This window comes from Narcine bancroftii, chromosome 10, assembly GCF_036971445.1.
Source record: "Narcine bancroftii isolate sNarBan1 chromosome 10, sNarBan1.hap1, whole genome shotgun sequence".
NCBI classification, from domain to species: domain Eukaryota; kingdom Metazoa; phylum Chordata; class Chondrichthyes; order Torpediniformes; family Narcinidae; genus Narcine; species Narcine bancroftii.
Genome location: NC_091478.1, coordinates 24,847,795 through 24,873,953, shown reverse-complemented (window position 1 = coordinate 24,873,953; position 26,159 = coordinate 24,847,795). Strand labels below are relative to the sequence as shown.

General features: G+C 43.0%; 1 protein-coding gene across 1 annotated transcript in view; it reads right to left on the bottom strand.

The window, feature by feature from the left end:
* The window catches only part of LOC138744313 (A-type potassium channel modulatory protein KCNIP2-like), a 370,423-nt gene that overhangs the window by 303,456 nt on the left and 40,808 nt on the right, over positions 1-26,159 (bottom strand). The window contains exons 2-4 of the mRNA XM_069900237.1: positions 20,949-21,009; positions 16,584-16,758; positions 1,020-1,176 (exon numbers count right to left, since the gene is read on the bottom strand). Coding sequence (XP_069756338.1) covers positions 1,020-1,053 — 34 coding nt within the window. The 5' untranslated portion in view covers positions 1,054-1,176; positions 16,584-16,758; positions 20,949-21,009. The remainder of the gene's footprint in view (positions 1-1,019; positions 1,177-16,583; positions 16,759-20,948; positions 21,010-26,159) is intronic.

Below are 26,159 nucleotides of genomic sequence, written 5' to 3'. Positions count from 1 at the left end.
CACACATTCACATATACATGCACACGCACTCACATGCAGATGCACACACATGCATGCACACACACTCACATGCATATTAGCACACATTCGCCCACATGGATGTGTGCGCACACACAATCTGACATCACACACATGCACATACACACACTCCCACATATACACACACGTACACAATGAAATAAACAGCTATACAGAATGGTAAGGCAAGATACTGAGAATAGAGATACTGTGACCTTATTAAGGTGTTAACATGGAGAACAGATATGCAGGCATATAGAATTGGCACATGATCTCTGGGATACTGTAATAGAGAAAGAATAAGGTGGACTGGGGTTGACAATAATGAGAACACAATGGAATAAGGTGGACTGGGGTTGACAATAATGAGAACACAATGGAATTAGTGTAGAATTCCATTCCTGATGGTTGATGGTTAGTGTGGATTCGGTGGGGGGGGGGGGGGGATTGAACTTCCTGTTCCCATGCTATAGGACTCTGTGACTCGATGTTAATAACTGTGCCTGAAGAAAATGGGAAAACTGACCTCTTCAACAGTGCTGTATATGAGACCAGGACAAATCCCTTGTCAGGATCAGCAGAATGCAAAGATTGGCAGGTCTCTCACTGAAAACTGTTACCATATATAGAGGGAGCTGGAACCTTTGATTCTAGGTAGCTTTTCACCAGGGAAATAATTTGGGTTCCACGCAATGGCAGTAAAATATGATTTGATTGTATAGAAATTCTCTATAAATTCTTGAGGAGGGGAGGCAGTTATGGGCAGCTGTAAAATGAGGAATTGTTAATTTCATCATTTAAGACATCAATAGTGACCAGATTCAGATTTCAGATTTATTGTCAGAGTACATACATGACATCACATACAACCCTGAGATTCTTTTCCCTCAGGGTGAGGCAGAATGACCAATTATTAGCAGAGCATAAAAATACTGACTCAATACGGTGGAGGGGTAGCAGCTGTTCCTGAACCTGGTGGTGGGAATGCTGTGACACCTTACCTCTTTTCTGATGGTAGCAGTGAGGACAGAGCATGTGAATCCTTGATGATCGCTGCTGCTCTCCGACGGCATCGTTCCCTGTACATGTTCTCAATGGTGGGGAGGGTTTTGCCAGTGATGTCCTGGGTTGAGTCCACTACGTTGTATCAAGGTAATCCTGCTTTCAACCAAATGTAGCACGTTATTGTGCGGCAGTGGTTAATTATATTCGTATAATAATCATCACTAATTAACATCTACAATTCCTTCATGAAATAAAATAAAAATTGCTTGACATTTATATCAAATCAGGCAGCTTCTGTGGAGAGAAAAAAAAAAGTTAATATTTCAGGTTCTATACTATTTCAAATTCAAAGGAAAATTCAGATTTATTGTTGAGTACAGGCATGACATCACATGTGGGCCAGGTGGAATTTCTAATTACCTGTAACTGTGTACAAGGAGAAAGGAATGTACATAAGGAAAGAAATGTAAACATAAATATTAAAGGGGTATTAGAATGACCATATTAACTCAGTGCCTTTCACCACATATGCGGCTAGACCTGCTGAGTACCGCCTTGAATTTCTGTTCTTATTTCAATTTTCAGGTTTTTTTTTTATATAAAACCTTCTGTGCTTTAAATAAATCATCTTGGAAGTTCCTTGACTTGCATACACAAATACATGCAGCTATTAAATACCACAAAAATCCTACTTATACAAAACTACGATCAATAGTGTGTTAATCTGTACTTTAATGGTATTTAGTAGCAATTTAGAGATGATGGAATGGTCAGGAGAAAATGGTTTTGCATTGCTGGGTACTGTTCGGAAGTAATGGAAAATGGTGCTGTTTCCCAGATGATTCAGCAGGTCAGAAGTAATGAGAGGGGAGCTTCCATCATTATGAAAAGCTTCGAGCATCTGGTGATGGAATGTATCGAAGCGCACCTCCCAGTGACACTGGACCCATTTTTAATTTGCCTAAAGATGGAACCATTCCACTGATGACACTATAGCCTTGTCCCTCCTCTCTATCCTGACCCACCTGGAGAACAATGCCTCAAATGCCAGGCTGCTGTTTTAAGTTTTTCAAAATTTAGAGAGTTGATGAAATGCAAATAAAAAAGACACCACTTTTTATTAATATCATTTATTTTAAATATCTTGTGGGTAACGGAGTTAAGGGTTATGGGGATAAGGCTGGAAAGGGGTACTGATGGTAATGATCAGCCATGATCTAAAATGGCGGTGCTGGCCCGACGGGCCAAATGGCCTACTCCAGCTCCTATTGTCTATTGTCTATTTGTATACATGTACTGTACTTGTCTGTATGTGCGTCTACAATGTTTTGTACTGGAGAACTGGTGTAATCGGATGACAAATAAATTTGCACTTGAACCAATGAAAGGGATCAGAGTAATGAAAGATGCAAATCAAGGAAGAGAAACAAATTGTCAATGATTCCTGGTCTGAGGTTCATTCATGAGTCTGATAACAGCAGGAAAGAAGCTGTCCTTATATTTGGTGATCTGATCATTGTGTTTGGGGGGGCGGTGGGCAGAGAGAGGTTGAAGGGAGTATGACTGGACTGGGATGAGCCTTTTAGTATACTGGCTGCTTTTCCAAGGTACGCAAAGTTGTAGGTGGAGTCAATGGAAGGGAAGGCAGTATGTGTCATTGGCTGAGATGGGTTCACAGACCTCTGCAGTTTAAGTTTATTGACTGAGTACATATTTGACATCTCATACAACCCTGAGATATTTTATTCATAAATATCTAGTGCACCTCCAAGTTAACATCGAACTCTGCTTGTCTTTATGAATGTCAAAGTTCAGATTTATTATCAGAGTACATATGACATATCATATAGCCCTGAGATTCTTTTTTCTGTGGGCCAGGCAGAATTTCTACTTAGCAGTAACTGTAAACTGTCTTCTTTGGCTTGGCTTCACGGATGAAGATTTATGGAGGGGTAATGTCCACGTCAGCTGCAGGTTCGTTTGTGGCTGACAAGTCCGATGCGGGACAGGCAGACACGGTTGCAGCGGTTGCAAGGGAAAATTGGTTGGTTGGGGTTGGGTGTTGGGTTTTTCCTCCTTTGTCTTTTGTCAGTGAGGTGGGCTCTGCGGTCTTCTTCAAAGGAGGTTGCTGCCCGCTGAACTGAGGCGCCAAGATGCACGGTTTGAGGCGATATCAGCCCACTGGCGATGGTCAATGTGGCAGGCACCAAGAGATATCTTTAGGCAGTCCTTGTACCTCTTCTTTGGTGCACCTCTGTCACAGTGGCCAGTAGAGAGCTCGCCATATAACACGATCTTGGGAAGGCGATGGTCCTCCATTCTGGAGACGTGACCTACCCAGCGCAGTTGGATCTTCAGCAGCGTGGATTCAATGCTGTCGGCCTCTGCCATCTCAAGTACTTCGATGTTAGGGATGAAGTCGCTCCAATGAATGTTGAGGATGGAGCGGAGACAATGCTGGTGGAAGCGTTCTAGGAGCCATAGGTGATGCCGGTAGAGGACCCATGATTCGGAGCCGAACAGGACTGTAATCAAGAAAAAAAATGAATACAAAAGAGAGAAAATCAAAACAAAGAAATGTAAACAAACTGACTGTGCAATTCAGAAAAAAAAAATTCAGTCTTTGATTGGGTATGTTGTTGAGGAGTCTGATGGTGGAGGAGGAGCAGCTGTTCCCGAACCTGGTGGTGTGAGTCTTGTGCCACCTGTACCTCTTTCCTGATGGCAGCAGCGAGATCAGAGCATGTCCAACGTGGTGTGGGCCATTGATGATTGTTTCTGTTCTTCAATGGCAGTGTTTCATGGAGATGTTCTCAACGGTGAGAAAAGTTTTTCCTGCGAGATCCTGGGATGTGTCCACCACCTTTTGCAGGGCTTTATGCTCAGGTGTATTGGTGCACCCAAAACTAGGCCATAATGCAGCCAGTCAGCACACTATCCAACACATATCTGTAAAAGTTTGCCAAGGTTTCCAATGTTATACCAAACCTCTGCAAACTCCTGAGGAAGTAGAGGTATTGACGTGCTTTCCTCTTGATGACACCAAGATAGTGACTCCCAGGAATTTAAATTTGATCACCTTCTCCAACTCTGATCACTGGATTGTACACATCTGGTTTCCCCCTCCGAAAGACCTCCATCAGCTCCTTGGTTTTGGTGACATTGAGTGAGAGGTTGTTACTCTACCATTCAGTTGCCCTACCAGAGGTTGGGAAATATCACTGAATGACTACTTCATTTAGTCTGCCAGTATCTTTGAAGGAAATCTAATTTTTCTCGTCCTGATGGATCTGACAACGATGTTATCTGCCCATTCAGAAATGAGCTGTGAAAAATAACGTCGAGGGGGTGAAATATCTTCTCTGAAAACGGTTGGACACCTGATGCAGAGAAGAAACACAATCCCATTGCTGCAATAGTCTCAGTTCTCCAGGATAGAAGGAGTGAGCAGATGTATCTCTTCCCTTTTTTAAGTTCTCAAGACCAGCTTTCTGAAAGCTTCCTCAAATCCAAAGACGATCGCCACCAGGAAAGATACAAACACAATTGCTCCCAGTCTGCAAAAATACTGAAATGCTGAGTTGCTGGATATCCTCTGCCAACGAAAACGGTTTCTTCACAAACCTTCTTTCTCATTCTGCTGGTCTGATTTAATTAAATCACTCTTCCCATTCCAATGGCTCCTCTCTCTCCCCCCCTCCTCCCCCCCACCTCTGCCCACACATTTTTTTTCTGGAGGCCTTGAGCAATTCCAGTCAATCTTTCTGACATATAGTTCTGCAAGCTTCTAGATAATTAGAGAAAGGGCAGATTCAGAATCTTTTGGCTTCAGTGTTGAATTTTAATTTCGTCCTGAAAATTCTTGCTTTCCCATAATTGATAGAGAGAAAAAGGAAAATCGCTGTGGAGACAGAGAGAAACATCACACATTACTCTAATTTCTCCTCTCAAGTGTGCATTCCAAGGGAATCAACGGGGCTCGGTGCCTAACAATTGGATAGCAAGGATTAAATCATCGTGAGAAATTTTGTCGACTTGGCACCACTCCCTGGAATTTGTAAAGCTAATTTAATTGCAGTTCTCAAGATGCTAAGGGGATAGATGGAGAGGAACGATTTTCACTGGTTAGTGAATCTAGGATAAGATGATTTCTAAAAATTACAGCTAGGCCTTTCATACTAAAATAATTAGATTGACTTCTCCCTCCCTTCCCTTTCCATTCACAGAGCTATCCCTCTCCCTCCCTTCTCCACATAATACTGCCTGCATTGGGGAATGTGCTCCTCCCCTGCCCTCCTCCCCCCACCACCATTTTATTGCCTACTGACATTTATCCATACCTTGATGAAGGGCTTGAGCCCGAAACATTGGTTAAGCATCTTTATCTTTGCTGTCTGACCTGCTGAGTTTCTCCAGCATTGTGTTTTTACTTTTTCTTCATGATATTTTCCCTCAGGTGGGAGGTGTTGGGAAGTCTACTCTGAAAATAATTGATTAGATTTTGTTACCCAATTAGATTAAGGCCTCTGGGGAAAGGAGATATTAAAAGAGCTGCTGTGTTCATTTCAGATGGGATCGATATTTATCTGCAGATTAAGGGAATCAAAGGAGATGAGAATCAAGGAGAGTGACAGTGAGGTGGATCAGCCATGACCTTGATGAACAGTGGAGCAGGCTTGATGAGCTCCATGGTCACTTCCTGCTCCAATCCTCATGACTTTATCCTGTGTCATATAATGACTAAGAAGCATTCTTCTCGCCTTGTTCAAATAATCTCATCTCCAAGGCGGAAGGGTATGGATTTAATCACAATATCCCTAACAGATGTGCCTGTCACCCTGAACTTGATAATATCTGAGACCCCGTCTATCTTCTCAGCTGAATGAAAGATCCCATGACACTATCCGATAGATCTTCTTGGTGACCCCACCAATGTTTCACCTCATCCTGCACTGCTCGAGGAACAGACCCGCACTCTCCTCCTGGACATCCTTCTGAGCTCAATAACAAATAACTCACTATCATAACACTTCATCTCTAAGTTCCAAGAAATCCATATGCCACTCAGTTCTTTACTCTCTCCATAAAGACCGGTATTGCCTGCAGTCTCTATCGTCTAACTTTGGGGTGCCTTTGCTTCTGTTCCAACTGGCCTCATCTCATAGTTTTTGATCATTTTCTCCCTAACATTAATTCATCCACTACTTAACACCATGACAGTCCTGACATCGTCCAATCAGATTCAATTCACAAAAACAAGAGAAACTCAGCAGATCACACAACATCCCCAGGAAGCAAAGATATATTACTAATGTTTCGGGTCTGAGCCTTTCACCCAAAACATTGGTTACCTATTTTTGCTACTTGCGAAACATGTAACCTGCTGAGTTTCTCCAGCACTTTTGTGCCTTGAACTGCAATCCCAGCATCTGCTCTTTCTTGTTTAAATCTAATTGGATATTCCCATTGTTCTATCCATCCCTCAAGCTCCCGCTCTTCATTTTAAAGCTTTCCGAGATGCAGGAGCCTGTCTGTTTTATTTTGCTTGACAAAGGGCTTAAGCCTGAAACATTGGTTATTGACAGAGTGGATGCAAGTAGACTTTTTCTACTTAGATTGGGGGAGATAAATACAAGAGGTCATAGTTTTAAACTGAGGGGGAAAGGTTTAGGGGGAACATTAGGGGAAAGATCTTCACTCAGAGAGTAGTGGGAGGTGAAATAGGCAGCCGCCTGATGTGGTGAATGTGGGCTCAAACTTGAGTTCTAAGAATAGATTGGATAGATACATGGATGGGAAAGGTCTAGAGGATTTTGCAGTGGGAGCAAATCAGTGGAACTAGTGGGTGGCACAGACTAGAAGGGCCAAAAGGCCTGTTTTCTGTGTTGTAGTGTTCTATGGTTCTACATATCTTTGCCTCTTGTGGACACTAAGGAAGCTGCTGAGTTTCCCCAGCACTCGTGTGTATTGCACAACAAACATTGTACCTGTTGACATTCCTGTTTAATCAGATTTTATTGTCATGAACATGCTACGAAATTTGTTGTTTTGCTGCATCTTGCTGTAAATTATGTTTTAAAAAAACTAATTTAAAAAGAAGAGAAACTGAGGTAGCATCTGTGATTCATTGTCCATTCAGAAATCTCATGGCAGAGGGGAAGAAACTGCTTTTGTACTGTTGGATTCAACTCAAAACTATCTTGCTCTCTTCCCCAGTTCTGACAAAGGGTCTTCAACCTGAAATGTTTAAATTTTAAACACGGTAACAGGCTTTTTTTGCCCACGAGCCTATGCTGCCCAATTAAACCCAATCAACCCCTGGAGGGTGAGAGAAAAACTGGAGCCCCCGGTGAAAACCCACACAGACACGGGGAGGGTATACAAACTCCTTGCAGACAGCATGGGATTCAAACCCCAGTCCCGATTGCCGGCTCTGCAAAGGCGTTGTGCCAACTGCTAAGCTAACCCTGTTAACTATGAACTTAGTTCTATTTTCCACAGATGCTGCCTGATGCACAGGCATTCACAGCATCTCCTGTTTTGTTTCCCACATCTGGGGTTGATTGTTGAATTTTCAGAGTAAAATCTCCATTCATTCATCCCTTGTTCTTTCTGCGATCCTGCTCTATGCAAATTAGGTGGCACCCATTCCTGTTTAATAATTCTGCCATAAAGTGATTTTGGGAAAGGCAAATACTTCATTGTGTGTTGTCAGATCAGAATTGAAATGGCAAGATTATACTAAGTAGTTGTTTTGCTCCGAGTCATTATCCGTATTTTTGTCCTCAGCCAGTCATCATCCATCATGAATCCCACTTGGATTCCAAAGCTCCATCTCTTCCTTATACATGCAATTTTCCACAGGTCCCTCAAAGCAGTGTATTAGGTACAGGAACCTGGTTGGGGGTGGTGGGGGGGTAGAGAGAAGGTCTATATGGAGCAGGAGCTGGGGGGAGAAACACGGTGCATCTGGAGCAGGAGCCCACGAAGGGGGGGCGGGGTGGGGGGGGGAGGGGAGAAGAGACATGGTGCATCCGGAGCAGGGGTCCGGGGGGGGGGGGGAGGGACGACAACGACGACACGGTGCATCTGGAGCAGGAGCTGGTGTGGGGGGGGGGGGGGGGGAAACGACAACGACACCACGGTGCATCTGGAGCAGGAGCCGGTGTGGGGGGGGGGGGGGGAAAAACGACAACGACACAGTGCATCTGGAGCAGGAGCCCGGGGGGGGAAATGGTGCATCAGGAGCAGAAATAATGCGATTTTCTTTCCCATCCTTAACACAAGTCAAGTGAGATCAATCACGTGAGTTCCTGGGTTCTGTCCCGCTGAGATGAATTCTCTCACTTGGACCTGGTATTAATCCTTGTTCAGCAACGCACAGAGATCACAAGTGGGTAGCAGCTTCATATCACTGGGGTAAAACTCAAGCTATGTGAAGGAGCTGAGTTAAAAGGAACAGGAGTCCAGGTATATAATGGTGGTGAAATTGGCTGGCAACACATCCAGAGGCACAGACAAACACTCCATAGAACATTACAGTATAGAAACAGGACATTTGGCTCTTCTAATCTATGCCAAACTATTTTTCTAAAAAACAAAAATGCTGGAGGAACTTACCTGGTCTTGTAGCATCCGTCAAAGGGATGTTTCAGGCCTGAGTCCTCTGTCAAGGTATGTGGCAGCTTGAGAAAGGAGTCAGGCCTGAAACATCAGTTATATATCTTTACCCACTATGGATGCTGTGAGATCAGGTGAGTTCCTTTAATATTTCTGTGTTTTTACTACAATCAGTGTCTGCAGACCTTAATGTTTGACTTCTAACCTTTCCCTGTTCTTCAAGGCCCAGCAACTCCAAAACACGAGAACAAATCTGACCACAAGTACTTCAAAACAACAGCTCAAATGTCACCACAGAACTTAAATTCAGATAATTAGATAATCCACACCTTGAAAAAAATAACAAGCCTTGGTATGGTGAAAACACACAATGCTGGAGATATTCTGCAAGTCACAGTGTACTTTATATTGCAAAGATAAAGATACATAGCCAACATTTCTGGCTTGAGCCTTTATGGTATGAGCAAAATGTAGGCACGCACTCAAATAAAATGGTGGGGGGGGGATCAGGGGGAGGAGCACAGTCCCACAGTCAGGAGTTAATCAATGGATAAGGGAGAGAGGGCACACCAGCCAACAGGGGAAGGCTCTATGGATGGAGAGCTGGAGAAGAGAGGGAGAATGGGGAATAGACAGGCAGAAAGCAGAGAAGATGACGTTAATGCCATCCGGTTGGAGAGACCCTAGATGGAAATTATGGGTGGACTTGGCTTAACAGTACCCAAGGCCATGGACAGATGTGTCAGCACGGGATTGGGTGCAGAATTGAAGTGGCTGGCCACTGGGAGATCCTGGTCACTGATTTGGACAGACAAAAGGTATCCAGTGAAATGATCTTGAAGTCTGCGTCAAGCCTCTCCAATGTAGAGAAGGCCACAGCACAGCAGGCAACTCCTGCAGATACACAAGTGAAGTGTTGCTTCCTTTGGAAGGACTCTTTAGGGCTGCGAATGGTGGTGAGGTGTGAGCGTAAGTGTAGCAGTTCCCGCAGCAGCAGGGGAAGGTTCCAAGGGGGCAAATAATGGGAAGGGGTGAGTGAATGAGGAAGTCATGGAGGGAATGGTCCCTATGGAAGGCAGAGAGGGAAGATGTGCCTGGTGGTGGTATCTTGTTGTAGGTGACAAATTATGGAGGATAATGTGTTGATCTGGGGCTGGTGGGGTGTTAAGTGAGGACAAGAGGAATCCTGTTTTTGTTGTGTCTTGAAGCAGAGGGGGCCAGGGCAGATGAGCAGGAAATGGAGAAATGGGTAAGGGCTGAGTTGGTGGTGGAGGGAAGCCATGTTTTTGGAAAAAAGGACATTTTGGATGACCTGGACTGGAAGACCTCATCTTGGGAGCAGATATGACAGAGACTGAGAAATTGAATGAAAGGAATAGAATCTTTGCAAGGGAATGGGTGTGAAGAAGTGTAGTCAAGGTAGTTGTGGGAGTTGATGGGTTTTTATAATAAATGTCTATCGAAAATACGTCTCCCATGATGGAAGCAGAGAGATCAAAAAAGCTGAGGGTGTTGCCAGGAAAGGACCAAGGGAATAGGAGGTCGGGGTGAAAGTTAGCAGCAAAGTAAATGAAGTTGATGAAATCATCATGGGTGCTCAAGGCAGCAGCAATGTAGTTGTCAATTGTAGTGGAAGAAGAGTTGAGGAGCCTTGCCTGTGTAGGCTTGTAGTGTAGATTTCTCTGCAAAGCCCAAAAGCAGGCAGGCAAGGCTGGGTCCCATATGGGTACCCATGGCTACTCCTTTGATTTGGAGAATGTGGGATGAGTCAAAGGAGGTGAGAACAAGTCCTGCCAGGTGGAGGAGGGTGGTGGTGGAGGCGATGGACTGGTTAGGTCTCTTGTCAAGAGAGAATGAAGGGCTTTGAGACCTATATGGGCAGGGGGGAGGGGGGATGGAGGTGTAAAGGGATTGGACATCCCTAGTGAAGATGAGGTGGTCAAGTTCAGGGAATTGGAAGTCATTGAAGAGATGGAGGGCATGAGAGGTATCGTGGATGGAGGTAGGGAGGGAATGGACCAGGGGAGAAACAATGGAGTTGAGGTAAGATGATGCTAATTCAGTGGGGCAGGATCATGCAGAACTAATGGGTCTACCTGGATAATTGAGTTTGTGCATCTGGGGTAGGAGGTAGAACCAGGCTGTGTGAGGATAGGATACAATGAGGTTGGATGCCATGAGAGGGAGATGACCAGAGGTGATGCGGGTAGAGATAGTACTGGCAGGATGCTCTTTGGAAGGGTCCTGTTGAAGGGTAAGTAAGTAACTAAGAGATGTCCAAGAGCTGTTGTTTTGCCTCAGCAAGGGAGAGGTCAGTGTGCCAGACCACAACAGCACCACCCCTTGTCTGTGGGTTTGATCGTGAGGTGGGAGTTGTTGTGGACAGAGTGGGGGTGGGCAGAGCATTCAGAGGAGGCAAGATTGGAAGAGAGGGGAGTGGTGAAGTTGAGATGGTTAATGTCTCAGCAGCAATTGGAAATAAAGAGATCCAAAGCAGGCAGCTGGCCAGGTTGAGCAGTCCAAGAGAGGGAAGACAGCTTAAGAGGGAGAAGTGGGGGGTGGAGTATCATGTTTGTGGAAGTGGAAAGGCATGAGGAGTGCGGTAGAGCAGAGGGATTTTGAAATACAGATACCACAATTCCCTGAAAAGGGTGTCACAGGTGGATAGGGTTGTAAAGAGAGCTTTTGGCATATTGGCCTTCATAAATCAAAGTATTAAGTTGGAATGTTATGCTAAAGTTGTATAACACAATGGTGAGGCCAAATTTGGAGTATTGGTCACTAACTACAGGAAGGGAAGAAAGAGTGTAGGATGTTGCTGGGACTCAAGGAACTGAATTACAGGAAAAGGTTAAACAGATTAGGACTTCATACCCTGGAATGCAGAAGACTGTGGGGAGATTTGATACAAAATTATGAGTTGTACAGACAAGTAAATGCAACTAGGCTTTTTTTCCACTGAAATTAGGTGAAATATAAACTAGAGGTCATGGATTAAGGGTAAAAGGGGAAGTTTACATCTAATTAACCTACAACCCCAGTACATTTTGAACAGTGGGAGGAAACCAGAGCACCCAGAGAAAACCCACACAGGCATGGAGAAAATGTATAAGCTCCTACAGACAATCCCGATCACTGCCACTGTAACAGCATTACGCTAACTGTTCAGGGCATCTCTGCTGATTAAGCACACAGACATTCTGAATGAACTCAGCTGGTTTTGCAGCATCCATGAGGTAAAAATACATTCCTGACATTTCGAGCCTGAGCCCTTCAACATATGGACCACCCTTGCTTCCATGAGCAGGTACCAGTGGACCTTCACTCCCTCTTACAGCATCTGCAAACTTTCGGATTTCATCTATGCTAATTAGCCGTGTTCCAGAGCTTACAATTATTCCAAAATTTCACAGGTGTGAGAATGATTTAATTTCAAATCAAGCCTTTGGTTTACCATGCTGGGTCCAAAGGTGGTCTCACAGGTTGGCTTTCCATGAAACAATGGGCAACTCTGTTCAAAATGTTCAAGTTATCACAATGAGTGCACATAATTGGGCTCCAGATTTAAACAAAAAAGATGAGGTGACATTGGAGAGGGTTCACCAGGATGATTCCAGGAATGAAAGGGTTATGATAGGAGTGTTTGACAGCTCTTGGCCTGTACTCATTGGTATTTAGGAGAATGAAAGAAAATCTCACTGAAACATTTTAAATGTTGAAAGACGTGGACAGTAGTTGTAGAAAGGTTGTTTCCTATGGCGTCAAGAGGGCACAACTTCAGGATTGAAGGGCACCCACTTAGAATCAATCAATCAGAATTTATTGTCATGAATAAGTCATAAAATTCAGTTTTTTGCAGTAGTATTATAGTGCAAACATAATATTTCATAACCATCTTACAACATTTCTATAAAAATAAACAATAGTGCACATAGAAGGATTGCAATGTCTTTGGTTCACTGATTATTCAAAAATCTAACGGCAGCAGGAAAAAAAGCTGTTCTTGTGCTGCTGAGTGTTCGCCTTCAGGCCCCATACCTCTTTCCTGATGGTAGTAGAGTGAAGAGGGCATGGCCTGGGTGGTGGAGGATAGAGGCTACATTTTTAAGAGACTGTCCTCAATGGAGTGAAGTCTGGTGCCTGTGATGACACAGGCAGAGTTAACAACCTTCTGGAGTTCATCCTTGTTGTGAGAGTTGGCACCTCCATACCAGGCAGTGATGCAACCATCCAGAAAGCTCTCCACGGTACACCTATAGAATTTACGAGAGTCTTCAGTAACATACCAAATCTCCTCAGGCATATCACAAAATATAGCTGCTGGTGAGCCTTCTTTGCGATTACATCAACATGGAGACTCTAGGACAGATCCTCGGAGATGTTGACATCCAGGAATTTCAAGTTCTTGACCTTCTCCACTACTCAGCCCTTGATGAGGACTGGGCCATGTTCCCCCATCTTCCTCCTGAAGTCCACAATCATCTCCTTGGTTTTGCTGATGTTGAGCACATTACACTATTCATGAGCTGATCTATCTCCCTCCTGTTTGCTTCCTCATTGCCGTTAATGATTCTGCCGACAACTGTGGTGTCATCAGCAAACTTGTAGATAGAACAGAGATGCAGAAGAATTTCTTCAGCCAGAGGTGGTAAAACTGTGAAATTTGCTGTCATGGGCAGTTGTGGAGACCAGGTCATTCATGTATTTAAGACAGAGATTGATAGGCTCTTGATTGGCCAGGGCATCAAAGGTTATGGGGAGAAGGTCAACCAGCAGGGCTGAGTGGGAAAATGAATAAGGTCATGACCAAATGGAGGGGAAGATTCAATAGGCCGAATAACCTATTTCTGCTTCTATGTCTTAGTCTAATTAAGAAGGTCCATAACAAGATGGAATAAATGAATGTTATTCCCCAGAATGTGAAGGACAGATGTCTCTTCTCCTGAGCTCCATCCAGCCAAGCCAGGCTACTCACTCCACCATGACAGTGGGAGTCCCAGAAAAAAAAGTGGACTTTGTTTGCTCAGAAGAGCAGAATATTAATAAATTGATTTCCCAAACCCATTCCCTTCACTTCAGGTAGAATTTGAATGCCAAGACTTTAAATTCTGCCTGCCAAAGACTTGGGAGTCTGGCTTTGTTACCTGTGGTTGCAGAATAATAGGACATTTAATAACATGTCATCAAGAAGGATTACAGTCCACTGATCAATCTGTCACAGCATTATGTACCATCAGATACAATCATTCATAATCCAGATTCAAAATTGAAATACTTGTTCTATATAATAGACACAGAGGCTTGTTCTCAATTACGTTGCACAATGAACTGCCTTTATGCTGCTCCATTGAACTCTCCCTCAGCAGGATTAGCATGGACTGATTTATTTATCTTCAGATTGAGTTGACCGCCTCTGCAGCTGAACGCAGATGCTGGGATGTGCGGCCAAGTGGAGATCTTGGGCTCAAGGTAAACAAACCAGAGGGAGAGAGAAAGGGCAAAAGATAGAGATCTCTGCCAGGCTGGGGGCTCTCCTAGCACAGGCCATGAGCTCCAGGTGGGGATTATCCCTGAGGTTTGATACCTCCTGGACATGTGTAAACACTTCCCAGGAACCAGTGCTCCATTCGTCCTGGGTTGGATGGCTTGGATGTTGAGGACAAGGTCTACAGGGGTGAAATGTGAAAGTCTGCAGTTGCTGTGATTATAGTAAAAACAGGCAGAAATGCTGGAGGAACAGCTGATCTTGCAATATCCAAAGGAGGTAAAGATATATTACCACATTTCGAGCTCGAGGTCTTCAAGGAATAAGCAAAGAACAGGAAAGAGTCAGAATAAAGACTGAAAGGGAGATGAGTCCAGACCAACAAGAGGTGTTAATTGGACACAAGAGGAGAGGTGAGAATTGACTTTGGCTCTGTTAAAGGAGACAGAAAAGGACACAGAGACATGCGATGGGGAAGAAATGGGGAAGGGGTTAATGGAAACTGGAGAAGTTTATGCTAATGTCATTCGGATGGAGGGTGCCCAGATGGAAGATGAGGTATTGTTCCTCCAATTTGTGAGTGGTCTCAGTCTGGCAGTGCATGAGACCATGGACAGACATGAAAGCAATGAAATTGGACAGGGAATTGAAATGGGTGGCCATTAGAAGATCCACACTATTTCAGAAGACAGAGCTAAGGTGTTCAATCAAACAAACTCCCAGTCTACACCCAGTCTCTATTATGCAGAGGGGTCCACATCGGGAGCAGCAGATGCAATAAGTGATCACTGCAGATTCACAAGTGAAATGGTCTTCAGGGGCAGGTTCTCCCATTCACGGGCCAGAATCGCCTGGGACTGATATGTCTGTAGAAGGTGTGATCATGGTCAATAGTTCCCCAACTGGTTGATGCAGGTGATTCATGCCTGCTCTTCCTGCCTGTGGGCTTGGCTGGGACTTCCTGAAAGGCAAACGAATTGGTGTCCACTTGATCACTGGAGTCTCCTTGGAAGATGGAGCACATGATAGATGGAAAGTAAAAATTTTGCCTTGATTTTATTTGTTGTTAAATACTTTTAATTACATTGTTGTGATAAACAGCCTAAAAAATATAAAATGGAACAGAATTGATATTAAGGAAAATAATATCATCACACATTGCCAAAACAGATAAGGCCTCAAATTTATACAAGAAAATAAACAATGATTATACTTTGTACCATAGGGAGCATGCTGACTGGTTGAATCTCTATCTGGTATGGAGGTGCCAATGGAGGACAGGAAACAACAAGAGTTGTGAACTCAGCCAGCGCAGGCATCAGGTCTCACTCCATCAAGGATCTACAAGAGGTGGTGACTTAAGAGAGTAGCCTCTATCCTCAAGGACCCCACCAACGCAGGTCATGCCCTCTCCCCTCTGCCATCAGATTTCTGAATGGACAATGATCCACAGACACTACCTCACTTTTTTTCTTTTGCACCAATTTATTTACTCTTTAAAATTTTGCACCTGCAGTTCAATAATTCTGCTGAAAACCAACAAATTTTGTGACATGTTCATGATGATGAATTCTGACTGAAGTGAGCGTGGCTCCTTTGGGCTGGGGTTTTAGCCAGGGGGATTTGGGATTTTGTCTTCAGGCTCAGAGATATTGCTGATCCCTTCATAAGCCCCTGTACGTTATGAACCATTGAACAATAGAACACCAAGTAGCACAAACACAGCTTCTTCTGCTCCGCCATCAGATTTCTGAATGGACAATGAACCACAGACACAAATGGAAAGTCATTTTTTTCCTCCTCTTTTGCACAAAATTATTTTTTAATCCAATTTATAGCAATTTTTGCACATAAACAACAAATTTTGTGTCCTATTCTCATAATAAATTCTGATTCTGACTTTCCTTTGGTTTCCTGGACTTTCAATTTGAGCTTTGAAGAAGCACCAAATCCCAGCGCTGTCAAGTCATATCAAAAATTAAACAAAGATTTACTTTGGTTTTTAATTAACACTTATTCATTTCACTAAAGTGCTTTAAGTTGTGCAATTAAGTAGAGGCAATTAGTTTTAAAATAACCATTGGAAATAAATTAAATTTTAATGCCAAGTAATATAGCACCTATTCATGGAAGTGTCACTAAGGTGTGTTCATGGGATCTTCCAGTACCTATCTTTGACTTTTCCCAGGTCTCTGGATGGATTGATGCACTCTCTGCAATGGAGTGGGTGGACACTAATAACACCTGACAATTTTTTTCTCCCCCCCCCCCCCTCAAAAAGGTTTTCTTCCTGAAAAAAAAAATTTGGGTTTATGATAGACAACTTCAAGCTGAACACAGATAATTTCAGTTTTGCTGCATCATGTAGGAGGATGGAGAAACATTAAATTGACTTATGGAATTTAGCCTGTTTAATCACATAATGATGCTGACACGTTGCGTTAGTTCAACTGACCTAAAAATGCTTTGCTGCCGATTTTCATTTGTACTCAGCATCTGATGCCTCTCACATCAGTGTCCAACAATAGTCGGCCAGCATTGATGGATTCCAGTTGCCCCGATACTGCTTTTCCATGGTCGCAAGTCCTGGTGAAATCTTTCACCATGTTCATCACTCCCTGCACCAAGATCTGCAGGGAAGAAGTCCAAGTGTTAATGCAGAAAATGAATTTTCAATGACATGTTGCACTTTATGGTTTTTGTACACTTGAAGCAGATTTAAAATATGACAGAAAATCACAAAAATAGGTTACATCTTTTTTTAAAAGTAGTATGTAATAGCAGTAATTTAGTTTTCGTGATCACCAGCCAAAAATCCATAAAATACACCCAAAAATGTTCAGGAAACAACTTTTATTGACTAGTGTAACACCCAAGCAAACAAAACCTGCACAAAAGTGCTGGAGAAACTTTGCAGGTCACATCGCATCCATAGGAAAGGAAGCCCTGCACACAGCATCTTTCGGCCTCTATGTCGAGGCCATCACGAAGAAGGCTCACCAGCAGCAATACTCTGAGGAGTTTGGGGAGATTTGGTATGTCACCAAAGACCATTGCAAATTTCTACAGGCGGAGAGCATTCTGACTGGCGGCATCACTGTCTGGTGTGGAGGTGCCAATGCACAGGACAGGAACAGGCTGCAAAGAGTTGTGAACCCAGCCCGTGCCATCACAGGCATAAGTCTTCACTCCATCAAGGACATCCATGAGAGATGGTGTCTACAGAAAGCAGCCTCCATCTTCAAGGACCCCCACCACGCAGACCATGCCCTCTTCACACTGCTACCAACAGGAAGGAGGTACAGGAACCAGAAGATGAGGACCCAGTGGCACAAGATCAGCTTCCTCCCCTCTGCCATCAGGTTTCTGAATTGACAATGAACCATGACGCTATCTCTCTTTCTCTCTTCCTTTGCACTAATTTATTTAATTTTTTTAAAAAATGTACTTAAAACCAATTTTAACACTGCTGCAAATCAATAAATTTCATGACGTGTTCATGACTAATAAATTTGGATTCTGATTCTGACTACACCACATTTTTAAACATTTATATTTATTTTTCAGGATGCAGTGATCACTAATGAAGCCAAGGTTTATTACCCATTTCCAACTGCTCTGGAACTCTTTGGCCCTTTCAGAGTCAATGAGATTGGTGGGTGGGATCCATACACAAATCAGCCATCGACACCAAATGACCTACCTTGAGTCAAATAATTCTAACTGAAAACCAAATGGATTTTAAAAATTAAATTAGACATACAGCATGGTAACAGCCCCTTCTGGGCCATATGCCCATACTGGCCAAGTACACCAATCAACCAACAACCCCTGTACCTTTTGGAGGGTGGGAGGAAACTGGAGCTCCCGAAGGAAATCCATGTGGGTCACAGGGAGAATGTACAAACCCCTTACAGAACCCAGGTCACTAATCTCATTTCATGACCAATTTTCAAAACATACAGGGTTTGAAGGTTAATTAGTACATTTGGGCAGCATGGGCCAGAGGGGTCTGCCCTGTTACTATGCTGTGTCTAAATATAAAAATAAATTTTGAGGTCTAGTACCAGCTACCCATCATTCAAATTTCACACCTGGTATAGTGGGATTTGAAGTTTGGTCTCTTGATTGCTAGTTTAGGCCTCTGGATTTGTAACCCAGTAACTTAATCCCTGTGCCACCACCATAAACCATGTACCTTTGCAACAGAAAGAATTTTTAATGTCCTGGCAGCTGTGACCAAAGTCAGAGGTCAGAAGGAGAAGGCATTAATCTAAGAATGCATTTATACAAGAAATAGGCCATTTGGCCAGTTGAGCCTGCTCCACCATTCATGGTTGATGATAGACTCATCTCCACCTACTTGCTTTTTCCCCCATATCCCTCAATTCCCCTACTATGTAAAAATCTATCCAACCTGGTCTTAAAAATATTTACTGAGGGAACCTCTTCTGCTTCAATGGGCAGCAAATTCCATAGATTCACCACCTTCTGGGGAAAAAAACAGTTCTTCCTCATCTCAGTCCTAAATCTACTACCCTGGATCTTGAAGCTATGCCCCCTAATTCTGTGTCTTAGTCTCTCCTACCAATGGGAGCAATTTACGTACCTCCACCTTTCATAATTTACATATTTCTATGAGATCCCCTCTCATTCTCCTAAATTCCAGTCTTCTCATATGCTAACCCCTCATCTCTGCATTTGGGGGATAGCTCTTTACTCAGTAATGGCAAGAATGCTATTTAACATACAAGCCACATTGATAGGGACAGCAGATACTCCTCAAGAATATCAGTGAATTTTTATCTCTCTCTCTCTATATATATATATATATATGTATATATATAGCTAGCCTGACCATGAAGCCTAATATTTTTAAGAAACTGCATTATCAGCTAAATTTCATTTCCACAGCTGCCATGGTGAGATTTGAACTTAGTTGATTGAATAGCGCAAAACATCAGTCACATCTCTTATCACCCTGCACACAGCATCTTTCAGCTGCTTCCATTGGGAAAGAGATACAAGAGTATTAGAGCCAGAACCACCAAGCTGAGAAACAGCTTCTTTCCAAGGGCAGAGAGAATGCTGAACAAGTGATGAACTGTTCAGACAAACCCTTTGTGACTACTATTTATTAAACAATATTTATTTATTTTTAAATGTGTGTGTGTGTATATATGCACATCATTATCTGCATATATGTTATTGCCTGGTTGTGTGTTGGCACATTTTTGCAGCAAGGACCAGACAACTTGTACAACTGGATAATAAACTTGAAACTTGCTACTTGCTCTGTTAGTTGAAGGATCAAAATGACATTCAGTCATTTAACTGCTGTGCCACAAATGGAACCTAACCATGCAACAAGAAAACAAAAAATGTTCAGAAGAGTCATCTTTGTTGTTGAGACAAATTACTGAACTTACTGGGAATAGTTGGCATAATAAAATCCAAGAGGAATTTCAAAGTAAACTTCTTTACCCAAATGGTGACTCCCCTCTCCCACCATCAACTCCACCTTGCCTGCATTTCCTGCACAAGGACAGGATTTCCCTCGACCTCACCTGCCAGCTCTGCTTCCAATAACTTATCCTCCACCATTTTCGCTACCTACAACATGATCCCATCAGACACATCTTCCTCCTCGCTGCTTTCTGCAGGACCGCTCCCTCCAGAGTTCCCTCGTCTGCTCATCCCTTCCCCCCAGTTGTCCCCTTGGCACCTACCCATGACCACAGGAGATGCTCCACTTGCGCCAACACCTCCTCCCTCACCACCATTCGGGGCCCCAAACAGTCCTTCCAAGTGAAGTGACATTTCACTTGTGAAACTGCAGGGGTCATCTACTGCATTTGGTGCTCCTGAAGTGGTCTCCTCCACCTAGACTAGAAGATAGTTTCAGGTAGCACCTTTGCTCTGTCGACTGTAATAATGAGGACCTCCCAGTGGCCACCCATTTTAATTCCACTCCGCAAGTCTGTCCATGGCCCCATGCACTGCCAAACTGAGGCTGCCTGCAAATTAGAGGAATAACACCTTTCCCTACAGATTGCTTCCCCAATTTCTATCAACCCTCTCTCTGTCCCTGTCTCACTTCCTCCAACTCTGCTCCCCCTACCCTTCTCCTAAAGGAGAGCCACTCCTTCCCCATCACCTCTGCTTTATTACTTTCCCACCTATTTCCACCCATTTGCTTCTCCTCCTGACCATTCCTCCCTCCCTCCCACCTGTTTGTCTCTCCTCCTGCCCCTTCCTTCCTCCCTCCTTCCCCTCTCTCTCTCCCCCCCCCCCCATCCTGCCTTGCTATTCAGCCATCTAACTGTATTTTGATCAGTGCCAAAATATTGGTTTACCCTTTATTTCCTTCTGGATGCTGTGTGACTTGCTGAGTTTCTCCAGCCCTTTTGTGCATTGCAGCTCCACATTTTAAATTGATTTGATTCAATTTGCTTCCAGCCCCCTATCAGACCAATGATAAATCGTAGCATCTAGACATGAGGTGTCAGATTTCCCTTCTGCCTAGGGTAACAGAATTTTAAAAAGATCCTCCCTGTAATTGGGCACTAAATTGGCAATTGAATCAATGAAGAAGAACGGAGTCAGAGAAGCAGGTTGAGGATAATGATTATACTGGGGATACATCTGCTGCTGGCTCCAATTCACTGTAATTGAATAGGCATCTCAGTACTAGGACAAAACTAAGTTAGCAAACTATTTGAGCAGAAATTTATCACAAGATAAAAATATCAGGCAAATTGTGATTAAATTTATTGAACTATCAGTGAGAAAAAAATGAAATCTCAGTATCCAGACTCACTTCCCAGCCTCGTGTCCTTCCAGCAACTTGCAGCCATCTTGAGCCACGTGGTTTCCAGATCCTGAAAATTGGAGGATCAACATCTAATGTTCTATCTGGGCACTTTTTTTTTGGAATAATTTATTTTTGATTTCAAAAACTCAATCCAAACAAACACAATCTCTTTCCACAGTAGTATATAATCACACAGTCTATTTTTCTTCCAACCCTCTCCCCTCCCTCCCATTCCCTAATACAACAAAGAAAAGATTATACAAATTAAACAAATGCAAAGAACCAAATATCGGTACAAAGTCACAAACCCTTAAAAGAACTAAAAAAGAAAAAACCCAAAGAAACCCAAAATAAAAAAAGCTAAGGAACAAAATACAAGAGCATGGCATCTGCACCACGACCCACTTCATTGAAGTCAGTCATTTCACTATTGGCATGGATTGTTGCATTTCATTTATTCAAAAGGGGTATAATTATATCTGTGTACCAATGTGTGGCAGACAGGTTGCCACACTCTAACAAATGTATCATATTTCCTCCTTAAATTGTATGTGTTTTTCTCCATATTCCATTGATGTAATACTTAGTTGGGAATTAGACATCTATGTGACCACTATATACTTCCTGACCACTGACAAGGTGACCTTCACAAATTGAATTTGGAATCTGGACAGTTTAAAACTCACCTCCATGTTTCCCAGAAGTTTCAATTCCAGATCCCATGGAAAATCCACCTTTGTAATTTTTTTCAGAATGTTCCCCAGGTTCTCCCAGAAGGATCTTACCTTTCTACACAGCCAGCTTGGATAAAGGTTCCAATCTCCACACCACACCTAAAGCACATTTCCAAAATTTCTCATTTAGATTTACGTAATTTTTGTGGCATGAGGTGCAATTGATGCAAGAAATTATATTGCACCAATCTTTACCTGGCATTAATAACTGCTGTCATGCTATCCCAACACAGGTCTGACCAGCACCACTCGTGAATTGTTGTGCCCCAAGTCTGTCTCCCACCTTTTCCTCAACTTGTGCAAGCCTAGTTTTGGGCCCTCACTTTGGAATAGGAGATACATTGTAGAGATGAACTTGTGCATATTCCCCTTTCAAACTAGAATCTCCATGTCACTACATGAAGGCATGGCAATAGACAACCCCAAATTATCCCTTAAGAAAGATCTAAGCTGAAGGTATCAAAAAAAAGTTTTATTAGACAAATCATTTATTCTGACGCTGTTCGAATTACATAAGCTGCCCTTGCTCATAACATTCCTCAGTTCAACTGATCCCCTTCTGGCACCAGGTGTCCAAGATCTTATTATCTAGAGTCAAGGGTACAAATTTGTTCTGGGTCAAGGGCACTTTAGGAGCTATCCCCACCTTTATTCAGAGACTGAATTACATGTTTTAATATGGGGTTATGTTTTCTTTAATATCAAATTAATTTTCTATTAACATACAAACATTTCTGCTATCTTTTCTCCTACCGTGTGCAGTCCAATTTGTGCCCAGGAGAGGGTACCACCTCCTTCAAAGAGTTAGGTTATAAACCTCAACTGGGCTCCCCAATAATATTTTTTAAAATCCAGCAATTTCAAACCTCCCAATTTATAATCCCCAGTCAATTTTTCCATGGAGATTCTAGCCACTTTACCATTCCACAAGAACGTTCTGACACATCTGTTGAGCATCTTGAAGAAGCCCTAGGGCAATGAAATGGGCAAAGACTGATTATAGATATTGTAGTCTTGGGATCACCTTCATTTTAATGTAAATAACTCTGTCCACCAAAGTTATGGGCAGGGTTTCTCATCTACCAAGGTCCTCCTCAATCTTTCAGAGCAAATAATTGAGTTAATATAAATTATACAAATCCTTATCTACTTTTATCCCCAAATATTTAATGCCCTCTTGTGGCCATTTAAATTGACTCCCTTGTTGGTAGTTGTCTGTAATCCCCTTTGTCAAGGGTAGGATTTCACTCTTATCCAGATTTATCTTATACCTACAGATTTGGCTATAATCCTCCAGTATGATCCTCAGCCTGGTCAATTACCCCTCCCCACCCACAACCGGGTCAAATACATTAACGCATCATCCATGAATAAATTGATTTTATGCTCCTCCTGGCTCACTTTGAACCCCTTTATGTCTGGATCCCATCAGATGGCCTTCTGCTAGTGGTTCAGTAACTAGTATAGCCTGGATACACCCCTGACTCTGCTAGTTATACTATATTGAGTAACCTACATACATTTTCTGCTGATTGTCTCTTTTGTACAAATCCTGCTTGATCTGGATTTGTTAACTTCAGTCAATATTGAGCCAACACTTTTGCTATAATTTTATAATCTACATTCAATAATGAAATGGGCCTATAGGAGGTGGTGTTCAATGGGTCCCTGTCTTTTTTTGGGATCACTTTAATAATTGCTGCTGAGAAAGATTCCAGGAGGGTATGTGTCTCCACTACCTTCATAAGAGGCTTTAATAGATCCTTAAACTCTTTCATAAATTAAGTGGGAAACTCATCCTCCCCTAGTGATTTGTTAGTCTGCAATGAGCCCAGGGGTTTCTCAATCTCCTCTCTAGAGAAGGGGACACTCAGACTCTTGTTTATCTTGATCCAAACTTGGTAGTTCCAATGTAAGCAAGAAATTATCTACTTTAGCAGAGTCTCCCACTGATTCTGATTTATACAGCTCTTATAGAACTTTCTAAATGTTTCATTTATCTCCTTTGGTCTATATGAAATCTTGTCTCTCTCCTTCCCCTCCCCCCCACCCCCCATTTGAATCGTATTGATTATTCTTGAGACTTGTTCCACCCTCACCTACCAAGACAAGACTTTATGGGCCCTTTTCCCCTGCTCATACTGTTTAGATCTTAGGATCATAGTTTCTATTTTATATGTTTTCATTGTGCTGTATTTAAGCATTTTTTTTTCCATTAAATCCTATACATTTTCTCAGAGTCCGATCTTTGATAGTCTTTTTCTAATTGGGTTATTTCTTCCTCCAAATCTTTTATCTCTTTCACATGTCCCCTTTTTAATACCTTTGGTATATCCAATTATCTGGCCCCTTAAAGAGACAGTTTGTCTCACAGAACAAATCTATCGGAGCTCTAATGAAGCTACAAAATTCTGGTTTTCCCAACAGCAATGAATTAAGGCACCATCTATATGCTATGGCCTGTTTATCTGGCATTATAATGGATAGAGTCAAGGATGAATGTACTGTCTCCACTATTCTATCTTCCAATTGGGCCGATGCCAAAATTAAATAAATAAATTCTAGTGTAGGAATCATGCTGTCTCAAGTAAAAGGAATAATCCCTCTCTCAAGTATTGCCTTCTCCAGAAATCTATTAAATTCAACTCTTTCATAGAGGCCAGGGTAGACTTGACTGCTCTGGCCATTGATACTTTCCTCACTGACTTGTCCAAGACTGGATCCAGACAGAAGTTAAAATTCCCTCCAATCAAAACATTCTCACACCCCTCTTACTTTCAAAAATATATTTTGTATAAATTGTTTGTCATCAAAATTCAGGGCATATATATTCATAAGTGTCCATGATTCTGAGTATATTGGACAATGAATCGTCACAAATCTCCCAACCAGGTCAATGACCATGACCCGGACCAAGACCACAACATTTTTTCCAATGAGGAAAACCACTCTCCTAATTCTGGAATTAAAGGGGAACATCACCACCTAGTTAGGTGTGCCAAAACTCTCCATCATTCCATTTACGTTAAAACTCACAAATAGAATTGTCTTATCCATTTCCCCAGAGCCCCTCCATTATTTTCCTCCTCTTCCTTTTTCCATATACTTCTGCTCTATACAGCTCATCTTCCACAGATCTCTGGCGCGGACAGCCGTGCTCCAAATAAACTCAACTAAAGAAACTAAAACCAACAAATCAGAAAAAGATAAGAAATGACACCAAATAGTCTCCTCCCCCCATTATCTTTGATCTCCTTGCCCTCCCCTCTTGGTACCAATATCCAAGATACTGGTGCCAATTTCCCCTTTATTTTGGAGGGTGCATCTGGGCACTCTCCAACCAGATGGCATTAACACCGACCTCCAGCTTCCTTTAGGCCCCTCCTCTGTCTTCCTTTTATTACCCATCCCTGTCTCCTTTCCTCCAGTTCTTCACCCACTTCCCTCTATTGAGAGAGCTAACCCCTCCCCCTGCCACTTCTCAGTATTTTTCTCTTTTACCCTCCTACCCACATCCACCTGTGATCTTTTGCCTGCTGGCCTGTGCTTCACCCCTTGCCCCTTCTTTCCTCCGATCACAGACTCTTGCCTAGACCCTGGCCACCCACCTACCAGAGCTCCCAATGCCCTGACTGTGGACTCTCACTTAGGCTCTGGTCACCCACCCACTGGAGCTCTTGACGCCCTGATTGCAGACTCTAGCCTAGGCCCCGACTGCCCACCCATCCAAGCACTCAAGGTCCCGAATACAGACTTACCACCTAGAACTAGTTGGCTGCCTGCCCATCAGTGTTCCCAACACCTCAAATGACATAGGTACTTACCACAGTCAAGAGTAGTATGTGTGTGTGTAATAGTCAATCTCCTAAACGTTATCCAAAAAAATTGATACAAAAAATGTGTCTATTATGTGACCTATCATCAGATCAGCCACAATCACATTGATTGGTGGAACAGGCTCGACAGGCCAGATGGCCAGCTCCTGCTCCTGTTTCTTATGTTCTTAGTGGGATTTGGAATAGCAAGGTGTGGAGTGTGCATGGTCTCCATTCCCCATCCTTACTCAATACATCAGTTAAGAGTATAACTGTGATACGGCAGAGTGGACTGGATCTGGAAGGCAAGGAGTCAGTTTTATGGTAATGGTTTCTACTAGACCACTCCCCATTCTCTCTTTCTTCCCCATCCCTCTGTCTTCTTACCTCCAGTTCTCCAACCCACTCTCCTTTCCAGTCACAGAGCCATTCCTTTCTCCTCCCCTCCACCATTTACTGGTTTGCCCTCTGTCCCTTATCCACCTATTACCTCCTGCCTGTGGGACCATGCTCCTCCTCCTGCCCCTCCTCCATTTTGTTGAAGCCCCTGCCTACATTTTGCTCATACCTTGATGAAGGGCTCAAGCCCAAGCGTTGGTTATCTATCCTGATCTTTGCTATATAAAGTTCTGTTTGACTTGCTGAGTTTCCCCAGCATTGTTTTTACT